General features: G+C 41.9%; 2 protein-coding genes across 4 annotated transcripts in view; both read left to right on the top strand.

The window, feature by feature from the left end:
- Window positions 1-7,303, top strand: part of ST6GALNAC3 (ST6 N-acetylgalactosaminide alpha-2,6-sialyltransferase 3) — a 234,979-nt gene extending 227,676 nt beyond the window's left edge. Inside the window, exon 4 of the mRNA XM_015870358.2 lies at window positions 7,060-7,303. Coding sequence (XP_015725844.1) covers window positions 7,060-7,105 — 46 coding nt within the window. The 3' untranslated portion in view covers window positions 7,106-7,303. The remainder of the gene's footprint in view (window positions 1-7,059) is intronic.
- A 5,011-nt stretch (window positions 7,304-12,314) lies between these two features.
- Window positions 12,315-20,844, top strand: part of ST6GALNAC5 (ST6 N-acetylgalactosaminide alpha-2,6-sialyltransferase 5) — a 61,336-nt gene continuing 52,806 nt past the window's right edge. The window contains exons 1-2 of one of the 3 annotated variants that reach the window (XM_015870356.2): window positions 12,315-13,051; window positions 13,611-13,847. In XM_015870356.2, coding sequence (XP_015725842.1) covers window positions 12,986-13,051; window positions 13,611-13,847 — 303 coding nt within the window. In that variant the 5' untranslated portion in view covers window positions 12,315-12,985. The remainder of the gene's footprint in view (window positions 13,052-13,610; window positions 13,848-20,844) is intronic. The other 2 variants (XR_001556911.2, XM_015870355.2) reach the window with 2 other exon arrangements.

Genomic DNA, 20,844 nt, shown 5'->3' with positions numbered 1-20,844 from the left:
ACTGCCTGCAGCAATATACAGTTGACAAATACTCTACTCATTTCCATTCTGAATTAAAGCCCATCTTCAGTGCCGTCAATATCATCAGTGTCATTACTGCAACTACTGCGTGAGTTTGGTGCAATAACTATTAATTAGACCATTTTCAACAGCAGCCAGAGCACTTCAGTTCCTAATGGAGTTTATCTTCTTGTATTTTGATTTTGTTCAGAGTGGACTTTCTGAATTCTAAGTTCCTGTAAGGGAACAGAAAGTACAGCACAGGTTATAGAATTCCCTTCATACTTTATCAGCTCACCTGCTTCACAATATTACACATCAGCAGCATAAACAGCCAACTCATTAATGAAGAAGACTGACATAAAATAATAGCACCCTGCAATCACACACACTAAGACTTTTTAGCTCTCCTCTCAGTGGTCACCAAGGTAAGCAAAATTGGGAATGATAGCAAGAGAGGGCAAACCAGTTATAACAGTTCACTTTCAAAGCCAAGAACTGTTCATCCTTGGTACATATTAGGTACTTCATGTGTCTTACACCAGCATGATTAGTGTCTTGTATGACTCTGATGAGTCAAAATGAATCTAATAGTTTATTTTCTCAGCCTACATCTGTACTCATCGTGTTAGCTAACTTGTTGGTTAAAGTCTTTCTATTGGTATGTGAAAAAGCAGGAAGTTAATTTGTGTTGTTGGAATGCAGTTTGCTGCATCATCCCTGTGTGCAGAGAAAATGTATATCTGCCTGTACAGACATTGCATTTGGCTCCTGCTTCCTCTACTTATCAAGCAGAGACAGGACAAGGAATACACTTCTCTCTTTTCTTATCTAGCTCTGTCTCATCTGCTCCTTTGTGGTTTCACAGTCCCCATCACATCATTTTGTGATTCTGGGATCCTGTATGTGGTAGAATTGGATATTCCATAAAACTGCTCTCCTTCCTCTCTCTGGGTTGGATTATATTACGATAGAAAACATGTTGTAGTGAAATTTTTGTTCAGAAAGAATTCTGTGAATTTTGATTTAACCTTGTTATTACAGAGAAGGAAGTTAGATAGAATGTAGCTTTTTTGAAACTGCAAAATGCTTTGCTTCATATTTGGCTCCAGTTTCTGCTTTTCACATTTATGCTAAAGCATAACTAGATCACTTGCATCTGATCCAGCAGATTCTGTACAAGCAAAGCCCCCACTGATGTATGCTGACTTAAGGGAAGCTCCTTCTTGCTACTGAAGATGAGTTAGGGTTCCTAGAAGTGTGAAGTCTTTATGTTCAAATGTGGTGAGAGGCTTAAGACTATCCATGAACAGACTACTGATAATCAGTGTTGCTGAATTGTTAGAGAAGTAACTCAAAAGTGTCATGATGCAGTTTTCTTATCACTGAAGTTATCCCTGAAATGGAAGAGAACTACAGGGGCTTTCATAATCTTGTTATAACACCATTATGGCCTCATCCCTTTAGAACCCTTGATACTCTTGCCTCCTTGGAGTGGAACAAAAATGAACTGGATACGTAGGATACTTGTATCATGCACTTGCAATCCTGAAATCTTTCATTTTGAGTTTCAGTGCAAGTTTTGCTTGAGTGACTTGTAAGGAAGGTGGTGGGAAGAGGAGTTGAGAATTTAGACCTATCCCTCTCTTTGGTTTGCAGTCCTAGGTATTTAAAACTCCATTATCGTTTTAGTAAAGCTGTGCAAGAATTTTCTGAGAAGTCTGTCTCCCTTGATTCTTAATGTCTACAGGATATTCCTTATGATAAATATTAATAATTTGCAAGGCCATGGATGAATGCATTTTTATAATTATCAAGAAACCGACATACTGGTTTAGTGTTTAAAATTAATTATTGTAGGGAAACTAGCATTACATAAGGGAATTACATTAACTCATCAGAGTGAGTTCATTTCGCCTTTCAATTTACCTTTGTTAAACTTTATTTACTAATTTTGTGTTGAACTTCCAAGCGCTCAGTGAAATCTCCATTTCTATAACTATTGGACTTTATGTCTAAATGTTTGAAATGTGTATTTAGTTTGCATCACCATATACTTAAAACTGTTATAATTCCATATATGCAAATAACAAGAGGTCAAAAGTAATGAATTTCGAAGAATTTCCTTCAGCAACATCTTTTGTGATGTGAGAATGAAAAATCACAGTTATTAGCTATTTTAGATTTCTTTTCTCTCTGTAGATTTCCCTGCCTTCCATGTTACTGAAACACAAGGCTTGCTAAAAACTAGTGGCTGTAGGACACTATTGATTTTAGGAGCAATTAAATGTCCCATCACCTTTTGTGGCTCCTCTGTGCTACAAACAGTGCTCCACCTATGGAATGTATTTCCTTGGCTATGCAGTCTTATCTCCAGTCTTCTTCATAGTGGAAGCAATGATCCGATTACACTTGATCACAGAAGCCTGTGATAAATTGGAACCAACTATTTACTTAGTTTTGTCAGGTACCTCACAACGTTTCACCTGTACTTTGCTGATTTCTCTGTTGCCATAGGGACTAATTCCAGGTTCCCAAATCTGTAGCAGTGAGGCTGGTGTAGAGGTTGCAGGTTTCAGCTGTAAGTAAGCTGACACTGAGAGGAACTTTGCCAACACCTGCCTGCAAGGAGATTCAAGCTTGTCAGGTGCTGGAGAGAACAGTAACAAAAACCAGGGTTGGAAAAGACTTAAAAGGGGTGTGCATACTGGGGAGCAGTGATATGGGAGGATATTCCCTCTATGTTATTATTGTGAACTTACTGTAGCAGAAATCTCTAAAATATTACAGAAGAAGGTTCTGATGCTTAGTGTGTTCTGGGTAGAGAAAGAAGGAAAACAAGAAATGGAGGAGGAGCTTGTGTCTCAGATGCTCAAAGTGATGCTTGGTTTGCCTGAATGTATGTTCATATCTTATTTGCCCTCTGGAGACATTTTCCTTCTAATACTGCTGATGTACTTCTGTTTAACTTTGTCAAGATACCAAGCAAAAGTAATTTTGAAATTGTACACCACTTGAGATTTCATAAGGATCTTTTTTTTCTTCATGGTGATGTGCTTGATGACAAGGGGAACAGATGAATCTTCCTCATATTACTCCAGTGACCACAGGGAGAACAGTCAATAATACTTCTCAAGAATTCTTCCGTCAGAAAATCATATGAAAATCCAAGCTTGGAGTGTTGCATTCTTTTCATTTAAGGCCTTGCTGTGAATTTTCAGTTTAGTGAGCAGCAAGACACTGGGAGCTTCCACAACCATTACTCAGCTACAAAATCTTTGGCTGAACACTAACCTACAGTGTATCTGGGAAGTTGTTTAGGATCTGTAGCACCCTGCAGGATCTGCTTTAGAGTCTCCAAAGGATCGCTACTGTATAACGAAATGAGACAACGTTTTAAAGGCAGTTCTGCAAATACAACCTCTCAGCTCTGATACATTCTGTTTTAGAGTCTCCACCCCCCAGTCTCTTTGGTCTTTTGAAGACCGGTTTCCTTCTACTAGCAAAAAATAGCACTGAAAATGGGCACCCTTGACTAGTCCCCCTCAGAAGTTAAAATTGCATTGTGACATTAGCATGTATCCTTGCTCAGAACGGTGTAGCTGATGCAATGCATTTAGAGCAAATTTTTAAATTTCCATCATAGTAAAGAGAAACTGCCATTCAATCCAGTGAAAATGCTTTCTCAGCGTCAAAAGATGCTATTACCACAGGACTGGCACCATTTTTCATCTTAAAGAGGATATTAAGTAAGCACAGCAAATTCATGCAGGTAAGCCTACTGTACTAAACATAAAATAAAACCACACATTGTTCAGGATGAATTATTTTAATGCTTATGCTTCGAGTCAATTGGCCAATGACTTTGCCAATTTGTTAATACCCACATTTAGGAATAAAATGGATCTACATAACCTATATTGCTATATGTTTTTGACTGGTTCAGTGCTGCCAGAATCAGTGCACTGCCATCTACAACATATTTGCTGGTCAGCACCTGGTTTACATTATCTAGTGCTACAAAGACATCCCACCAGCCAACATCAGCTTGCAAAAACGATGTTCCCTTTTTGAAATGTGAGGGCTAACCTTACTTAATAATCACAAGATTTATGAACAATTCAATAGCAACAGACCAGAAAAGGGAAAGGTTAGCCCACACATGCACAAAGGCTAAACAGCTTTGGGTGGGATGAAAGGTAAGACAAAGATCCAGCCTGGATCTAGAGCTGTTTTTTTTAAGGACTGTACAGTGTCCTGGAAAGTATTGCACTTGTATGTGTTTGGATTCAGGAATATACTTTAATCACCAAAGTCTGAAAACACCATCTCTGTCTTTATGGATCTTGAAGTTCATGCAAGGTGGAGCAGAGCTGTTGTTTCCCTTTAAATCATCTCTTTGTTAAGATCTGGAAATGAGACTTCCCTTCCATTTGGTATGATCAGAGAGCTGACATTGTGTACCCCATGTGCCATCTTCCACTTGCTTTGCTAAATCCTAATTGCCTGCCTTGAAATTTCAGCAGTGCACTGCAGACTTCAGGTCCCACAGATTTTTGTTTGAGTGAAACCGCAGCTCAGACTTAGCACTTATATTAATATCACTTTTGACTTCTTGACCATCTGTAATGACACATAGGATCTTGTTTATCCCCAGTGTGCCCCTTAAGAACTCCTTATATGGTTTTTCATCCTGCACTGTAAATACCTTTGTTGCTTATACTCCTTCCACCCTACACTAATCCTTTCTGTCTCACTTCAGATACAGAAAGCTGCAAACAGGGCGCTCTTTCTTTTGCATTTTAGTTAATAATACCCTGACTGTGAAACTCAAACTTACAGTACTGTTTCTAATTAATCAAAAAGACATGCTGTAATAATACAGCTACAGATAAGTAGCTGTGCTACCAATCACTCACTGCTCTGCTGAAAAGCAACTTGCTGAGCAGCACCATCCTTAGCCAATTACATCATGGAGCTCTGCATGGATTGAGGATGTGGCAAGAAAGATTGTGAGCCAGGGAGAAGCCAGTCCAGCTGCTGCATGAGTGAGCAAGGGTCAGCTGGGGGGTGTGGGAGTGGAAGCACAGGTGCTTCTAGTTGAAGACAAGGGTGGAGAATGAGGAAGGTTTGTGTGTCAGGTGCTGGTTGCAGGTGTAATAAGTTGAGGGCAATCAGTGCTGGAGGAACAGGGTAATACCTATAAGATGGCAGCTGGAGTTAGTCAGCATTTCCTGCTTTCATTATGAAAGTATCTTCTCTAAATAGTGATGACTGCACATGGTTTTTGTGAGGGTAGTTTTTGTGTAGATAACGCTTGAAGATTAATAGTGCTTAGGGTAAAATGTTTGAGGATCCTAAAGAAATTGGCAGTTAGGAGTTTTTTTGATCAAAATGATTGAGTCAGCTACACAAATAAGATAAATATCCTCAGTTAGAAAGTTTAACACCATCCGCACTTGTTCATTAGCAGCATATCAAATTACAAACAAAAAAAAAATCTCCCAAATGAGTGACTGGACAAGCATTGCAGAACTATTATGTTTTATTAATATACCATGCCTGTTGTTTTCACTTCTCTGTTAAGATTTTGTTCCTCTGCTTGCAGGTTTTTGAGCCACAGCCCCTAGTGGTTCAGCCTAGCAGGCTGCTAGTCAGTTAGAGATGGTGCACAGATGGACCCAAGCTCCTCTGCACCAGCTCCAAGCCAGGCAGATGCGAGCCAGTTTATCCCAGAAGGCTTTACTCACAGTAATGCAGTGCTGTGCCTGAGTTACTGTGCCAGTATAGAGCTGCTCTCAGATTCTAAGCTTCACACTTTTCCAGACTGATATTGCTTAGAAGCAGAGCAGCACTCATTTATCAATGGACAGAAGCAGAACCTGCCAAAATGGAGTAGCCATGTTGGAGAGTGATTCGGGACTTTGACAGAGATGAAGCTGTAGGAGGCTGAGCAGAGGAAACTCAGACAACGAGCAAGAACAGCTTGTGTCACGTTACCACCTGTTCGTTTGACATCTGAATTTATGGTCTAAACCATAAATGGCCTAAGGCCTCATTTATTTGAACTCAGGACAGAAACAACACCTGCCCTGCAGAGCTTAGCTTCACATTTCAAGTACTGATTACAGGGAAAACTGAACAAGCCTTAGAGAATCTGGGGGCTTTTGGTAAAGACACAAATTAGATACTTGCCATAACAACAGAAGCTGTTCTAGAGAAATAAAAAGAAGGCATCATAATAATCACTTCTAACCTGAAATAAATCCTAAACAGAAAGGAAGAACAAAGCAATTAGATAAATGGGGTGTTAATTAGAATGCTTTGGTCTCTGAAGAAATCTGGAAAAACAAAAGGCCAAATGCAATTCCCACTAAGGAATTAATCAGAAAACAGCAAAAGTACCATGGCAAAACTCAAGCCAGTATGTTCCTGGCACTGTAGTTCATTCTAGAGACCATGTATGTGACTGTTGTATTGAATAAAATATTTACTATGATTTTTAAAAGTACACAAATTTGTAAAATTCTGTTACGTGAATGATAAGCATCAGGCAGGTGGTGATGATAAAGGCTAGGGAACGAGGTAACAAATATTAATAGCTGTTCAAAGGAAGGAAGGTACAGCTGCTGCGGGAAGTGTTGGATCCAGCTCTACAGCTGAGCTGGACTTGGTCTTCTGCCCTGAAGCATAAGAGAGAAAAATGAGCGTATGCAGCCATGGATTGCTCTAAGCCCTGATTTGAGCATGCCAGTAGACACCCAAGATATCTATCCTCTATGAAATAGAGAGAAACCTTGTTTTCTGTATTTGTGATGAATATCGATAATGTGGCAGAAATGCTTAAACAAGGACACAGCACGTCACAAAGGAAGATAACCATTTGTTTTGGCAGCTGGTTTGAAACATTCAGTTAGATACCTATGGCAGTGAATAAATTCTCCCACTGTTTCAGACTACTTCCTGCAATGCTTATTCATCTTGGCTGGAAAAGTTATCTAGGATGGTTTGGCCTTGACATAGGAGATAATTTCATAGCCATTATGTACTCTCTTGCAGGTCCACATTCTGTGTTCAATTGCAATTAATTACGAAAGTTACATAAATGAGGACACTACGTCCATTCCTTCAAATGACTGCACCTTGGACTCATGCTCTCTGCTATCTCCTGGTGGAAATATCACCACTGGAATCTGCAGGCTGCTGGAACTGATACTGTCTGGAAAAGGCATCTCATTTGAATGCAGAGAACCTCTTCCAAGTCTTGACATCTTCCCTGGGAAACAGGAGTGTTCAGGATCCCTTGGCAGTAAGGTCAACTTTCCGAGACTTTTGTCCTTGAGTTAACTTGAGTATTTGGGGTAAACAAAAGAAAATTTTACTGTTTTTTATATAGAAGAACATGGGACCCAAGCACACAATTGCAGAGCTATTACAGGAATCAGGGGAAGCTATTCTTACACTGTATATTTACTGATTTATTAACCTGAGTTTGTACGTATGCTTATATTATTATATACTATGTGAAGTAGTAAGGATGGTTTCTGTAAATCTGTAGATGAAAACAATAGCTATTGCCAAACTTGGGTATTTATATCTTGACTACTGAAGGGCTTTACTTGACACTGTGACTGTGCCTTTTCAGTTTGATGGTAATGGATCCCCCTGTTGCCATAGTTGTTCAGCCTGTCATCATAAGTGATGTTTGTGTTTGTGTTAGTAATAGCAGGAGAGTTTTCTATCGACTCTCTAATAATACATAAAGAACTGCAAAGCAATCCATAATGAGCTCTTATCCTTCTTTGCTTCCTTTTTTTCCTTTTCTGTAACGCTTCATGTCTGATATTTACTTGGTAATTTTCTTTATTTTAAAGTTTAGAAATTCTGCTTCCTTTAACACTTTCACTTCCTATCAGCATACACACACACAATATATCCAGTGTACCCAGCCTCTCACTTAGTTGTAGTAATGATGTCCTTGGTCGCTTTAGTCCGTATGCTAAAGCTGTTCTATATGTATAGAGTTTATATATGTTTTCCTTCTTTTGTTCTACATCAAACAGCAACACCAAAAGGCTTCTACACGACATACTAGGTAGGTTCTATCTGTGAACTCTGGTGCTAATTTCTTACTTCCAAGTTTTTTCACTTTAGATTTGAAGTTGTGAGCTGTTATAAGCACATGTAAGCAACTGGTGTGCAGTATATTCCAGGATGTGCCTTGTTTAACTTTCCCCCCAAAAAAGTGATTAGATGAATGCAGCATTTCATGTGTTCTTAAAGTAGATGGTCCCTCTCGGTTGAACTAGACAGATTGTTTCTGAAGTATTCAATATCTTTCTTTATGTTTCCAAGATGGAGGATAAAACTAAGAAATAGAAAAAAACAGCAGATTCAGCAGATCTTATCTTGCTATTTTCCCCTTTCTGTTTTCATTTGCACTTCTATTTCTATGCAATACTTCATTTTTTTTATTCATCTATCACAGTTTGCTTCTGTCAGAAGTTCAAAGGCAGCCTGCTTCCATAAAGGAGGGACAGTATTGACTGAGCTGTATTATTGTTTCTACCTCTTTTGACCAATCCTCAATGCATATTTCTAGTTTTGGAAAGCATTTCATGAATCACTGGGCAGTTTGAAAAATCTATACTGTAAGCTCATTACTTTGCTGGCTGCTGAATATTTTCCATTGGTTGTGTTTGTGATGCAAAAATGCAGCCCTTCCTCTCAGGAAAAAGAAGTTAAGATTTCATATATACATAAATAATAGAACAACATGTGGAGGTGATATCCATGTGATTTATTTTGTTTCCTGTGCACCTTTGACTGCCGCTTTGTCTATTAATCCACACAAACTTTCATTGTCCTTAGCACCTTCAGGCTCATTTTTCTAGCTAGTCAGTCAAACAATGCTCCACTTCTCCCCCCTTGAAATGTGGCACTCAGAGCCATCTTCCCAAATGTCACTGGCTTGAGGCCCAGGAGAAGCAATATTCTGTTCTACGCTAGTGATCAGGGTTTAAGCTCATATCTCATGAGTCTGCAAAGCTGGAAGGGGGAGCTTTGTACTTGCTAGTGAGCTCCTTGCCCCAGCAAGCAGAGGGATAAAAGATGTATAGGACTTAATTTCAGTGGGGCCGGGATTTTCCTCTTGAAGAGGCAGATCCAAGACTTCACAGACAACACAATATAGAGGAAATGACAAAGTGATACAACTCGAACAGAGTTGCTTTCAGATTAATTTTATATTTTTAACAAATATTTTCTCGTGCTTAGCCATGTATAGAATCTTAGTAACTCAGATTCTTAATTCCAGAGGCACAAAGTGGTCCTGATCCAATCAAACCCCCCCTCCAATCTATTTTAAGCACATCCAGCACCAATATCTTTCTGAAAAACGTCTTCATACACATTGCATGATGGGAATGTATTAAAGTGCTTTCAGCACTCCTGCAGAGTAATATGCTGAACTCACCTAGAGTTTAACTACTTATATCACACCAGATCCCTCTTTTTCTCAGTCTTTTGTGATAAACAAAACCACCATTTTCTTACTCCCTTTAAAGCTGGGCATGGACCTAAATTATTTATTAATTTATTTTTCTTTGCAGGAAAGTAGGCAGTGCCATTAATGAGTCACAAAATAATCAAACATTTAAGGCTGCCTGGACTTTCATTCTGAGAAGGGCTGAAGAGTAGCTGCAGCTTCCAGTTTGGAAGCATGCTCTGTACCCACCTACAGCCTTCAAGTGTGGTAGAAAGGAGAGAGGGACAGCAAAATCCAGAGCAGGAGGTTGCTGGAGTCACATAGATGGCAGCCAGGGTATTCAGGAGAAACGTCCTGGCACACAACACTGGGGTCATCAGCAGAAATTCTAGTCTTTGCTCTCATCCCAACTTGCACTCAATATTTTGGCAACCAGTTGATGAGAAGCTATGGCATGGATGAAGAGTATCAAGTATTCATTCCAGGCCACCCATAACGTGGAAAACTTAGAATTCTTCATGCTATTCAGGTGTAGGTTATGCTTTGTTGTCTTTTTATCAACTTCATGGGAAATCAGCCCTTGTTTTTTTAGAAGGATGTTTTATGTCTCTACAAGGAAATCTACGCAGGGAAATATATATACTCTATCTATACAGATGTAGTCCAATATCTAGATATATACTATATCTGCACAGGGAAATCTCTGGAGGACAAACTAAACAATGTGTGATAAAGGGATAGATATTTCATTCATCCCAGCAGCTCAGGGAAAGGTACTGTTTGAGCAGCATTATTGAGCAATTGGTGAAAGAGCTCTTTTGCTCCAAGTAAGTTGTCAATGTTGAGAAGTTTGTCTCTATCTGCATCACTACTTCTTACATGGATTTCTCACACTGCATGGATTTTTATTTGTCATTAGTGGCTTAGGTTCTCCTGAAGCTGCCACAAGCAGATTTTCATTTCATGTGACTCTTCTGTCAGCATGCAGCTACCAGGAAGGTGACAGTGAACAGGGTCAATTGAGGAGGGGACAGCCCCGTCCCTTCCATGCAGATGGGAAGTTCTCTTCAGTCAGGCTTTGTTGAAAAATATACGATGTGACCCTGCTGCTTTTTTCCTCCAGGGCTAGGAAAAGTGGCTGTTGTGTTTTATTCTATCCTTACCCCTTGCTCTTAGGTAGGAAGAGAATTACACAGACAGTGACATAACTGGTGCTGTTGACGAGCAGTATCTTTGTGTGAAGAACACGGTCTTTGCCTGTGCTTTGTATCCCACCGAGTGTCAAACCGTGTAGAAACATGCCAGCCAAAAGTGACAAACAAAACTGTTGATGGATGAGACAAAGCACCTGCAATGCCTTGGGTATACAGGACTACAGCAAAATGTTGACCAGCCAGAAATCCAGCTCAGAATCCACTAGCACACACTGACAATAAATTGCTTGAAGTGGGAAGTCAGATGCACTTTAAGATACCTTCTTCATTGACTTGCTTCCAGGCTGATTAAATGCTTATGTCTTCAGCCTGTGCTCTTCTACTCTTCTCCAGTCTAACTACTGGCTATTCAGATGCTTACCTGCACACGTATGTGCATTCAAATACTATTAAAAAGCAAGCCTCCCAATAGCTAAAACTATTAATTCATAGGAATTTAAAATTAAATGGCTGGGCTGTTTTCCAGATGATTTCTAAAGTTCCCATGCTTACACATAAATGCCTCCGTAGGATTTACATTACGCTGCTGTATTTGTTTCAGTGTGTATTTGGCTGCCAAGAATGCTGCCTATGACCATCACAGCAATCTAATTAAATATTTGAGGAGCAGAAAGCTGGACATTATTCAAGTCAAGCTCAGCATTACATTAGAAAATTTAGTTTGTCTCCTTTATCAGAAGATTTTTGAATCTTTGAATCTTCTACCCAAACCCACAAGTATAATGGCTTTGGTTGGACGTATACTGGGTAACAGATGTCTAACATGGAGCCACCAGCCTAAACCATAGAAATGATGCTTCAGTTTGGCATGGCAGAATGGATTAGAAGGGTCAGTCAGTACCAACCTGCTTGCTGATAGTTGAGAAATAGCACTGCAGAAATGCATGAGCTGCCTCTTGCAGTCTTTAGCAGGAAGCCTTGGAGAGCCACAGATAATTTGCTTTCAGTGATTCATCAGGTTGGCCCTTTGTTTCACTAATTTGAGTGTCAAGTGCAACCACGGTAATAACGAATTACCAAGACCTGATAAGATTCTTCTTATATTGCTTCGTTTGTCTTTACAACTGGTGCATTGAAACCAAGCGCACCAACTGGATAAATAGCAAAGGTGTGCACGATCAGGACATTCTTCCTTGAAATGATAAAGCATGTTTACCTCCTTATCCACCAATGTATCCATACCTCCTTCTTTCTTTCTACTTTCTTTAAAGGCAGTAAATGCTGCGCTCTGTGCCAGCGCTCGAGATGGCATTTGTTTCACTGTTAGTCCCCCGATGAATTGGCGAAGATAAAAAATGGATTTCAATGACAATTTCAGCCTTGAGAAAGCTGCTATTGTGCCCATGGTTGAGTTAGTCTGCTGATCGTTTTCTCCTTAATGCAATCTTTAATGTTCTATAGCTATAGGTAAGATGTGAAGGCATGTATTAGAACTATTATTTCCATGAGTAATTTCAAGAGAAATGTCGCCGTGATTAGGAGATAGATTATTTTTTTAAATGCTACGCTGTCATTTTAATACCTTCATAAGAAATCAACCTTAAAACGGCTTGTTTTGAAGGGGCAAGTCCTAATACATGGAATTGCCGGAGCAGGAGATGGTTGTGATTTGAGGTCCCTTCATAAAGTTTTCATGTCTGAACCATTGGCACAGAGTAGGAAAGGATTAAATAAAGAAGTTTGGAAGGCTGCTTGTCAAAGAAGGGGGCAAACGCCTTCAGCTGAAGTGGCCCTTTCAGCCACTGCAAAGATGGCACGGGGAGCAAAACAGGAAAACAGAGGAGAGCTTCTATCACAAGGCTTTGACATCGCTTTGGGGAAGGGTTGCACGAAGGAGGGCGGCGTTAGAGCCGCACAAGGAGTTGAGGGCGTCGATTTTTTTGTACGAACGCGAATTTCAAGCGGTGTCTGAACGCCGCCGGCTTCATCCGGCACAGCCAGCGGGGGAGAGCCGAGGATTCTCCGCCGGGGAAAACCCGGAGCGGCTCCACGTGAGGGTCTCGCTGCGGGGCTCCCCGTTGGCCGCCAGTCGCTGCCCTGTGCCCGCCGTGCCCCCGCCGGCGGCGGAGCATCGCGCCCGAGGGGCGGCAGAAGTTAAAACTTCCACCTGCCCTGAAGCCGCCGCTGCGCCAGCGGGAGGAGGCGGAGGAGGAGGCGGAGGCAGGCGGGGCGGCCGAGGACCCGGCTCTGGCAGCGCTCCGAGGGTCCGGCCGGCTGTAATTCCCCCCTAATCCCCTGCACGGCGGCGCTTCCCCGGCCGAGCCATGGCCGCGGCTCCCCCGCCATGCCGAGCATAGCGGGGAGCGGGCGGAGCGGCGCCCGGGAGGCGCTCAAAATGAAGACCCTGATGGTGAGTGCGGCGCTGGCACGGCTCGGTACGGCACGGCTCGGTACGGCACGGCCCGGCGGAGGGAGGAGAAGAGCGGCTCGGGGCTGCCCCGGGTTGGGCGCACACGCTCCCACCTGCCCCGGCCGCGTCCTCGCAGCTCTCCCGGGTGCTGGGAGGCGAACGCGAGCCGGGCGGCGGCGGCGGCGAACTTTCCGCATGCTTTCTTTTATCGTGCTTTCTTTTATTCGTCTTGCTCGGGGTTGGGGGATTTTGTGTGTGTGCGGCGTGAGCAGCGGGTGGGAAGCCGAGCTGCTTAAAGGATGAGGCTGGAGATGGGGGGTGGGGGGTAGGAGAGCGCGACCGTGCCCAGCGCTCGTTGCAATGCACGGGTGAGGTGTCCGGAGGGAGACGGGGTAGACCGGAGGAGCGGGGCTGGGGTCGGCGGTGCGGGGATGAACGGGGGGGTCCCGAACCTCCGGGGCACTTTTGCCGGGGTTCCTGCGGCGTGAAACTTGGGGAGCGGGAGCGGGGCCGGCCGCTGCCCCCGGGGCTCTCAGCCGCCTCTCTCTGCCCCCCGCAGCGCCACGGGCTGGCCGTCTGCTTGGCGCTCACCACCATGTGCACCAGCTTGTTGCTCATGTACGGCGGCATCGGAGGAGGCGGCGGGGGCCACCCGGAGCCTCGGCGGCGGCAGCAGCAGCAACAGCAGCAGGTGGCGGCGGTGCCCAGCCGCCCGCCGGGACGCGGCCAGCACCGCCCAGCGCTCCCCGTCGGGGCTGGAATCCTGGAGGGCTACATCAGCGTCCTGGAGCACAAGGTGAGCCGCCGCCGCGGGGCCCGTCATCTCCCTGTGGGGTCCGGCGCTGCCTCGGCCTCCTGGGGGAGCCCCGACCCCGTACCGCAGAGCTCACCTTCCTCCGGGCTGTGCTGGGCACGGGATGCTCTGCAGCGTCGCTGCTGGGTCTGCCTTCCATAACTTTCTGTTGCCTACTCCTGGCCCGGTGTCCAGCCCAGTGGTTGGGCTTCTGTGGGGTATTGGTTTTCTCCTTCCCTGCCCAGCAGGAGATGCTGCTTTGTTTCTGGTGTTGAATGCTGGGGGTCTCCTACCTCTAGCATTAAGTAAGGGTTAAAGTTTAGCTACTCGAAGGAAAGGCAATGGGTAGGTGTTTATTCTTAGCTCATTCAGTCTTGGGAAACCGAAGTGAACTGTATTTCCTGTACAAATGACCTTTTCATCCTCCTGAGAAGCAGAAGTTGTCAGCCATGGTTTCTGTTATAGAAACTGGGGGCACCTCTAATGGTGAACAAAATGACGTCCCTCCCCTTGACTCAGGAATTACAAGGCTGGGTTGTCAGATTGTGATGTCCGTTGACTGAAGGCGGGCATAAGGAGCTTTGATATCTCAGAGGACAGACCTAATGACAGCGAGTTGGGCGGTTTTTTCCACTGAAGAGATAGTTGATATTCAGTAATTTTCTCAGAAGGCAGGTTCCTCTGCCACTTATGCAACGTTCAGTTTCTTGCTTTTATGTGGAAGCTCCAAGGATCCCTCTCCACCAGACTCCCAGATAACGTTTAGTATGCAAGGTTTCTAGTAGTAAGGATGAGAACAAGAAGCAAAAATCCCTAACTTTCTCATGTTTTGACACCCAGACTGATGTCCTTCTGAAAGATGTGTTGTCAAACAGGTTACTGGCCTCAGCTTAGAGGTACTGTGTGAGGACTAGTGACTTTGATATACGTGGATTTTTATTGTTCCTTCTGGCTTCACCTTCTATGCAGGAGTTACCTGTAGTGCACTTAACACAGGAAAAATAGCTCCTGATGGTCCCTTCTTGGTGTTTTTTGCTTTCTTATGTGGTTCTTTGAAAGTTCTCAAATGTGATGTCTGCTGGCTGTAGAAAAAACAGGTTTGGCCGTGGGGCTTCCTAATGAGTGTACACCAACAGTGCAATCCTCTGTAATTCTATTGTCCTTCCTTAATGTGAGCGTCATGATGCGGTGTGGGTGTGTGTGCACGTGATGTTTGTAAGCAGTAATCATCAAAAAGGCATCTGTGAAGCTTTTCAAGCCGTCCATGTGCATAGCCAGTGGTTCTCCTCATTAAAGTACATTTTAAATCAGTCTTCCACGTGTATAATCTTCCAAGGTAGTTTTAATGTTTCCCCGTATCTTGGAAAAGCTGCTCCTCTGACTTTTTAATATATTGTAGTATGGCCCTAAACCCGTACATACTCCATTTTAAAATCTTTTTTCACGTAGCTCATGCCTCACAGTCATTATGCGATCTGATGTGGTCCTGGTGTGCTTTGTCTTATTTTAATGCATGAGATCATACAGAGAGCTGTGGTACTGAAAGCAGTGAGGACTCTGTATTACCATGGGGAGATAATGGAGAAGAGCTTGGGTTTGACTCTTAACAAGTGTACCAGTTCTGGTAATTTAAAAGACCCTGATATTTAACGTGGATTTAGAATTCCAGAATACCTCAGTTTCTGGCAGAATTAAAAATGGAAAACTCAAAAATCATGGGCATTAATAGGTTGGAAAAAGAAGGGAGCCTGATTAGTGATGATGAGAGAAGGGGGAAGACAGAGATTGTAAGAAATGAAAAAGGGTGAACAGTTTTCAGAGTTGTTTTTGGGGTGGGACAGCTGAGACTGCAGAGGAGACAGCTTGGATAACAATCAGCAGGAAAGTCCAACACAGAGTGAGAGCAAATGAAGGAACTGGAGAGATGTAATGAACGTTAGGAGAACTGCAAGGAGAGCGTGATAAACTTCAGTGGCTGTGGGGAGGACCTGAGAGTTTAGATAGCAGGTCTGGAAAGAGATAAAAAGTACTTGATGTATGGCAAGATGCAGGCTTGGGAAGGTAAGGAGAAGAGAATGACTTCAGCAATGGTGTGTGTTATTTTGGTGGCAAAGAGAGGACGGTGTAAAATAACAATGGATAGTGGATTTTTCGTACAACAGCTGCCTTAGTTTCCCATATAGAATCTTCATACTGTCTGTCAAAGAGCTGAACGACCTTTGTACAAAGTTCATCCTTCGTGTGAGTCCAGGTACTCTTGACAGTTGGCAGTCGTAGAGTAAATGTTGAACTTAGAGCTAGGAGCAAAAATGAATTTACTGTGTTAGAAAGAATTTTTCTGGTTCCCATAGTGTGCTTTAATAGGGCAACCTAGTTTAGTGTTTGTGGGGTTATACCCCTTTGGTATTGTTCATCTCATTGTACATCGCATCTTACAAATGTCTGTCACTGCTGGCAGTACAGCTCATTTAGTAGTGCTGTGTGATCACATACAAAGACCATTTCCAAGAAAATTAAAGTACTTAGTAAAATACCAATGACTTTAAAATATAGCTTCCAATACTGTAATTAGCAATTATTTGCCTCCTTTTATTGTACATTCAGTGAGAACAGGAGTTTCTCATCCGTCCTGCCAAGATAAGCAGGCAGTCTGAGAATATGACTAAAATACAAAAAGTTCTTTTTATGGGCTTGGAGTGTCTTTGTGCAGGAGTCTCTTGTCACTTGGTCAGATTTGTGATGTTTTGTTTTGCAGGGTTTTGCCTTTATGATTTTTGCAAACCTTGTTCCCTGAATGGAGCAGCAGCGATTAGAATCCATTTTCTTAGCTTTCGCAGCCTTTTGCTGCTTAGGTTTGCAAACTTTGTTTGTGTTAAATTAAACTCTTAAGAACGTCTAAAACAGGTTCAGAGAGGGGTTCTTGGCATCTCATCACAGCGTGTTGCAGCCCAAGCCATCATTATTGATGAATGATTGTAATGGATCAATGATGCCCTTTTTCTTAGTAATATCCTAATGCTTATATCCTAAAAACTCTCATATTTGGAGCAGAAAGCATGGTTTGCTGATGGCTGCTGTTGAGGGGTCAAGGACTGCAGCAGATGAAGCTGCTGACCTTGTACTTGGAATAGCTGTCACTGCCTGCAGAGGCGCTTTGGCAAAGTAGCACTGCTAAGCTTTTGCATCTACTGTTAGAAAGGATAAGAGTCCCAGACCGTCCAATGGGCATCTTTCGTTAATTCTTTGAGTATAATCCTAAAATTAAAGATGTTTTGTCATCGGTGTCAAGGGAAGCAGAATTATGCTCTTCTGCAGGGAGACATGGGGGTAAAACTTTCTGCTGATTTACCACAGTGATGACAAGGAATTACAGTGCTAATATTTTTAAAGCAATTACTGCATACAAATAAGAGACTGCTAATGAAAGCAGGAAACATAGCATAGTTCCAAAACTTGCAAGAAATAAATATTTAACCATTCTATTACTGTTCTGTAATGAATATGAGAACATTTTCGGAGTAGTTAAAAAGCTTTTTACCCAGTATCGACTCAACAGTTGGTACTACGAATAAAATATGAGTTTGTCACATGTATAATTGAATAATATTTCAAGCCATTTCACTTCTTAGAAAATAAAAAAAGAAATCAAAATCAATCTCATGGACAAAATGTAGGAGCTATGCTTAAATGCCATAGCAGAGCATGAGCACCAATGTGATAATGAAAGAGATCACAACGTTTTCTTAATTTATGATAATGTGAATTATCATATGCAAAGAAATCTTTGTGATCCCTTTAAGTTAATGCAGATCAGAGAATGGCATAGTTAATGTAGTCTTTGAGGAAGTCATTCTGCAAAGAGTTCTGTAGCTCCATAATTTCTGAGACACGAGACTCAGATGAAAGTGGGAACTTTTTCCACTTAGAGTTGGGGGAAAATTTTGATGTGTTTTATGTTCATTTAGATATGAACAGTTGGGAATTTGAATTTACCTAAACAGTGAAACTACTGATGTTTTGGGGTTGAAGTTTGAGGGTGTTCATTAAGCCAATGTTTACAATTACCCTGAGTGGAAATGGCAGGGAAAGAGATTTTTAGTTTCTTTGAAATGAATTTTGCACAAAATTGTGAGATATCTTAGGACAAAACAGCTCCTCTTTCCTGAGGTGAGGTCAGACCCACTGAGTGAAGTCAAATAATGCTTTTCTTAATTTGATTACGTGTTTGTGTTTGCCTCCGATAGTCTTACCTGCAGAGGAAGGCGCTCAGGCTTTACAATTAAGTATTTAATGGAGCTTTTATTTTGAGAGAGATCCACAAGAGGGAGACTTGATTCTGGAATAACCTTCTTGAGGGACACATCTGTCGTGAATGGGGTGTGAGGCATGAGGCCATAGAGCCCCTTGGGCAGTGTCTTGTTGGTTTCTTGGGCTGTTTGTTTTGAGGTAGGGTACTTTCCTTCTTACAGCTGTAAGTTCATTAAAACCCTCATAATGGAATAGACAAAGGAATACAATAGGAGAATGAACTGAATATACAAACGTGCAGGGCAGGGACAATTACAATTTACTAGATGTACCCAGCATTTGAATAAGTGCTATTTTTTGCTTTAAGCTCTCCTGCTTTGAGCTACTGCAGTAGCCTACTTTTTCAGTCTAACAAATCAAAATCCTGGATTCATTCATTCTGACGATCCTTGTCTGAAATCTTTAGCAGTGTCTTTGTGCACTTAGTGTGCGGTACGGAGTACACAACAGTGATGGGAAATGATGGCACATTTTTCTGTTCTGCAAGTTGCTTGGCACCGCTGCAAAGAGCCAGTAGTCCTAGATTGGCACTGCTCCCACTTGGAATATCTTGAAATATTTTCAGATATTATTTACGTAGGGGCATTGGTTATTTGAACAGGTTATGCATCTTTTTTATTGAGTTTTTTGGAAGGAAACATACTCTGTAGTTGTAACAATTCTTCTGTTGAATTCTGACTTTGGTGCTTGCTTGAGAGAGATCAAGAATGTTTGCTATCAGAGTGATAAAACAGAGCAGTATTTTATAGTTCTGACTATTGCGTAATTCTTTCTAAAGTAGTGCCACTGGAGATGGAATCCAGTAGAGGAAATGACTCCAGGTTGAGGTCGGTGTCTGCTGCTGGAAAGAAATATCTGAAAGGAGTCATTCAGGTGCCCCTGATATTGCTAGTTTTACATTGTTTCATGTAGTGCTGTACATAACCTACCAGCCACAAATCAGCTGTGTTCTGGTCACTGAGGATATAATGCAGGGTAGATCACTGCCATTACACCAGGGATGCAGAAACTACTGGAGTTTGTACCAGATGAAGATCTAATCCTGTGTAATTGGCGACATCATCCCAGATTGTGATGGAGCTTTATTCTTTGATTCCATGCAGAGGGTTGTTAGGGCAGTATGGTTAGGTCATGGTTGGACTCAATGATCTTTAAGGTCTTTTCCAACCTGAGCGATTCTGTGATTCATATAAGCTGAAACAGAAAGATTATTTGAGAGACTGTATCACAACATTTGATGACTGATTTCAGTACAAGCATAGATGGTTGCTAGATGGTCAAATTAAGACAGTTAGTGCAAAAACATGTTTTAATTTTCTCACATTTTGAAAAAGTCAGTTCTCAGTAATATCCAATACTGTGACATTGGCCATTAGCTTCTTTTTACAGCTGACTAAGGCCAAGGTTTTTCTTCTCCATGTTCCTGCATTTTTTCTTCAGTGAAGATGTTTTTATTTATTTTGTGTGTCTTGTTTTTATTTGGCTCTGAATTGTAAGAAGTGAAGGATGAGTTAATACGCTGTTCCCTGCTATATGAATATCCTATGCATCATGCTTTAATAAGCGCAAAGGGCCTGTTTCCTCTTTCTCCTTCCCTATCATCTTGCGTGGACATGAAAAATTTCCTCATTTGGTGCATATGCAAAATACTTCTGGTCAGGGAATTGGTGACACTTTGTCTGCTGGGGAGATTTGCACATCTCTCGTGAAAAAACTGGTAATTTTTTTCTTTTCATTTTCATCATTAATTTCAGTGACCACATTTATATTTCCAGTACATGCTGAAGTATATTATATTTGATAACCATTTAATTTTACCATATTCATTTCTTGCACACCAACTTTCACTGTGAGCATTCTAGGCTATTTTCATCTTCCTATAAAGACAAAGTGTTCTTTTGAAGGGTTTTAATCCTTAGTGGAAGCAAGTCTGAACTAAATGAGATTTCCAATGACAGGAAATGTAATTTTTGTTCAGAACTGATGGATATCTCTCAATAGAGTTCCTTAAGTTTCCCCTTTCTGCTTGCCCTGGGGCATAAGTGGATATTGAGTGTCGCCCTAACTATGTGATATCGTCAGAACAATAGGCTGCAAGTAGTTTCCTTTTCTCTGTGACCTTCTTTATTCATTTAACCTGTATTGCTCAGCTTTGCTCTGTATGCACATCCTTGATGCTGAGGTGGCATTGATACTGAAGAACTCGGTGTATTAATTTAACTTCTAATTAGGGCAATTATGATCAAATCAGCAGTCGTTCAGTGCTGATATAAGCAGATGTGACAGCACAAAAGCCGCTTTGAAGGTGAGATGAAGCATCATGATGCCTCACCTCATCCTGTTTTTCCTCACCCCTAAGCAATCTCATCACTCTTTCACTCCAGCCGTCACAGCTAGATGTGTTCAGACCAGGTTAATTACTGAAGTCTGCTCTCAGCTGGAAAAGCAAATATTTTCAGTTTAGACACTAATGTTAATTGTTCTTTGTTGTCATTCTAAAAATATCTGAATAAAGTTAAAAAATAAGTGCCTTAAAGTATGGGAGGGGTCAAATCAAACCTGTAACATCTACCTTCAGAGAGTCTTTTTGTAATGGAAGAGAGTAAAACACAGATGTGAAGCTCTGAGGTGCCCCCAAGGGTGTTCTATTAAAGACAGACTTGGGCTTGGAAACATAAATGTTCCTACAGGG

Source organism: Coturnix japonica, chromosome 8 (assembly GCF_001577835.2).
Source record: "Coturnix japonica isolate 7356 chromosome 8, Coturnix japonica 2.1, whole genome shotgun sequence".
Classification (NCBI taxonomy): Eukaryota; Metazoa; Chordata; class Aves; order Galliformes; family Phasianidae; genus Coturnix; species Coturnix japonica.
The sequence above is the reverse complement of the archived record's forward strand: the minus strand, read 5'-3'. Positions and strand labels throughout refer to the sequence as shown.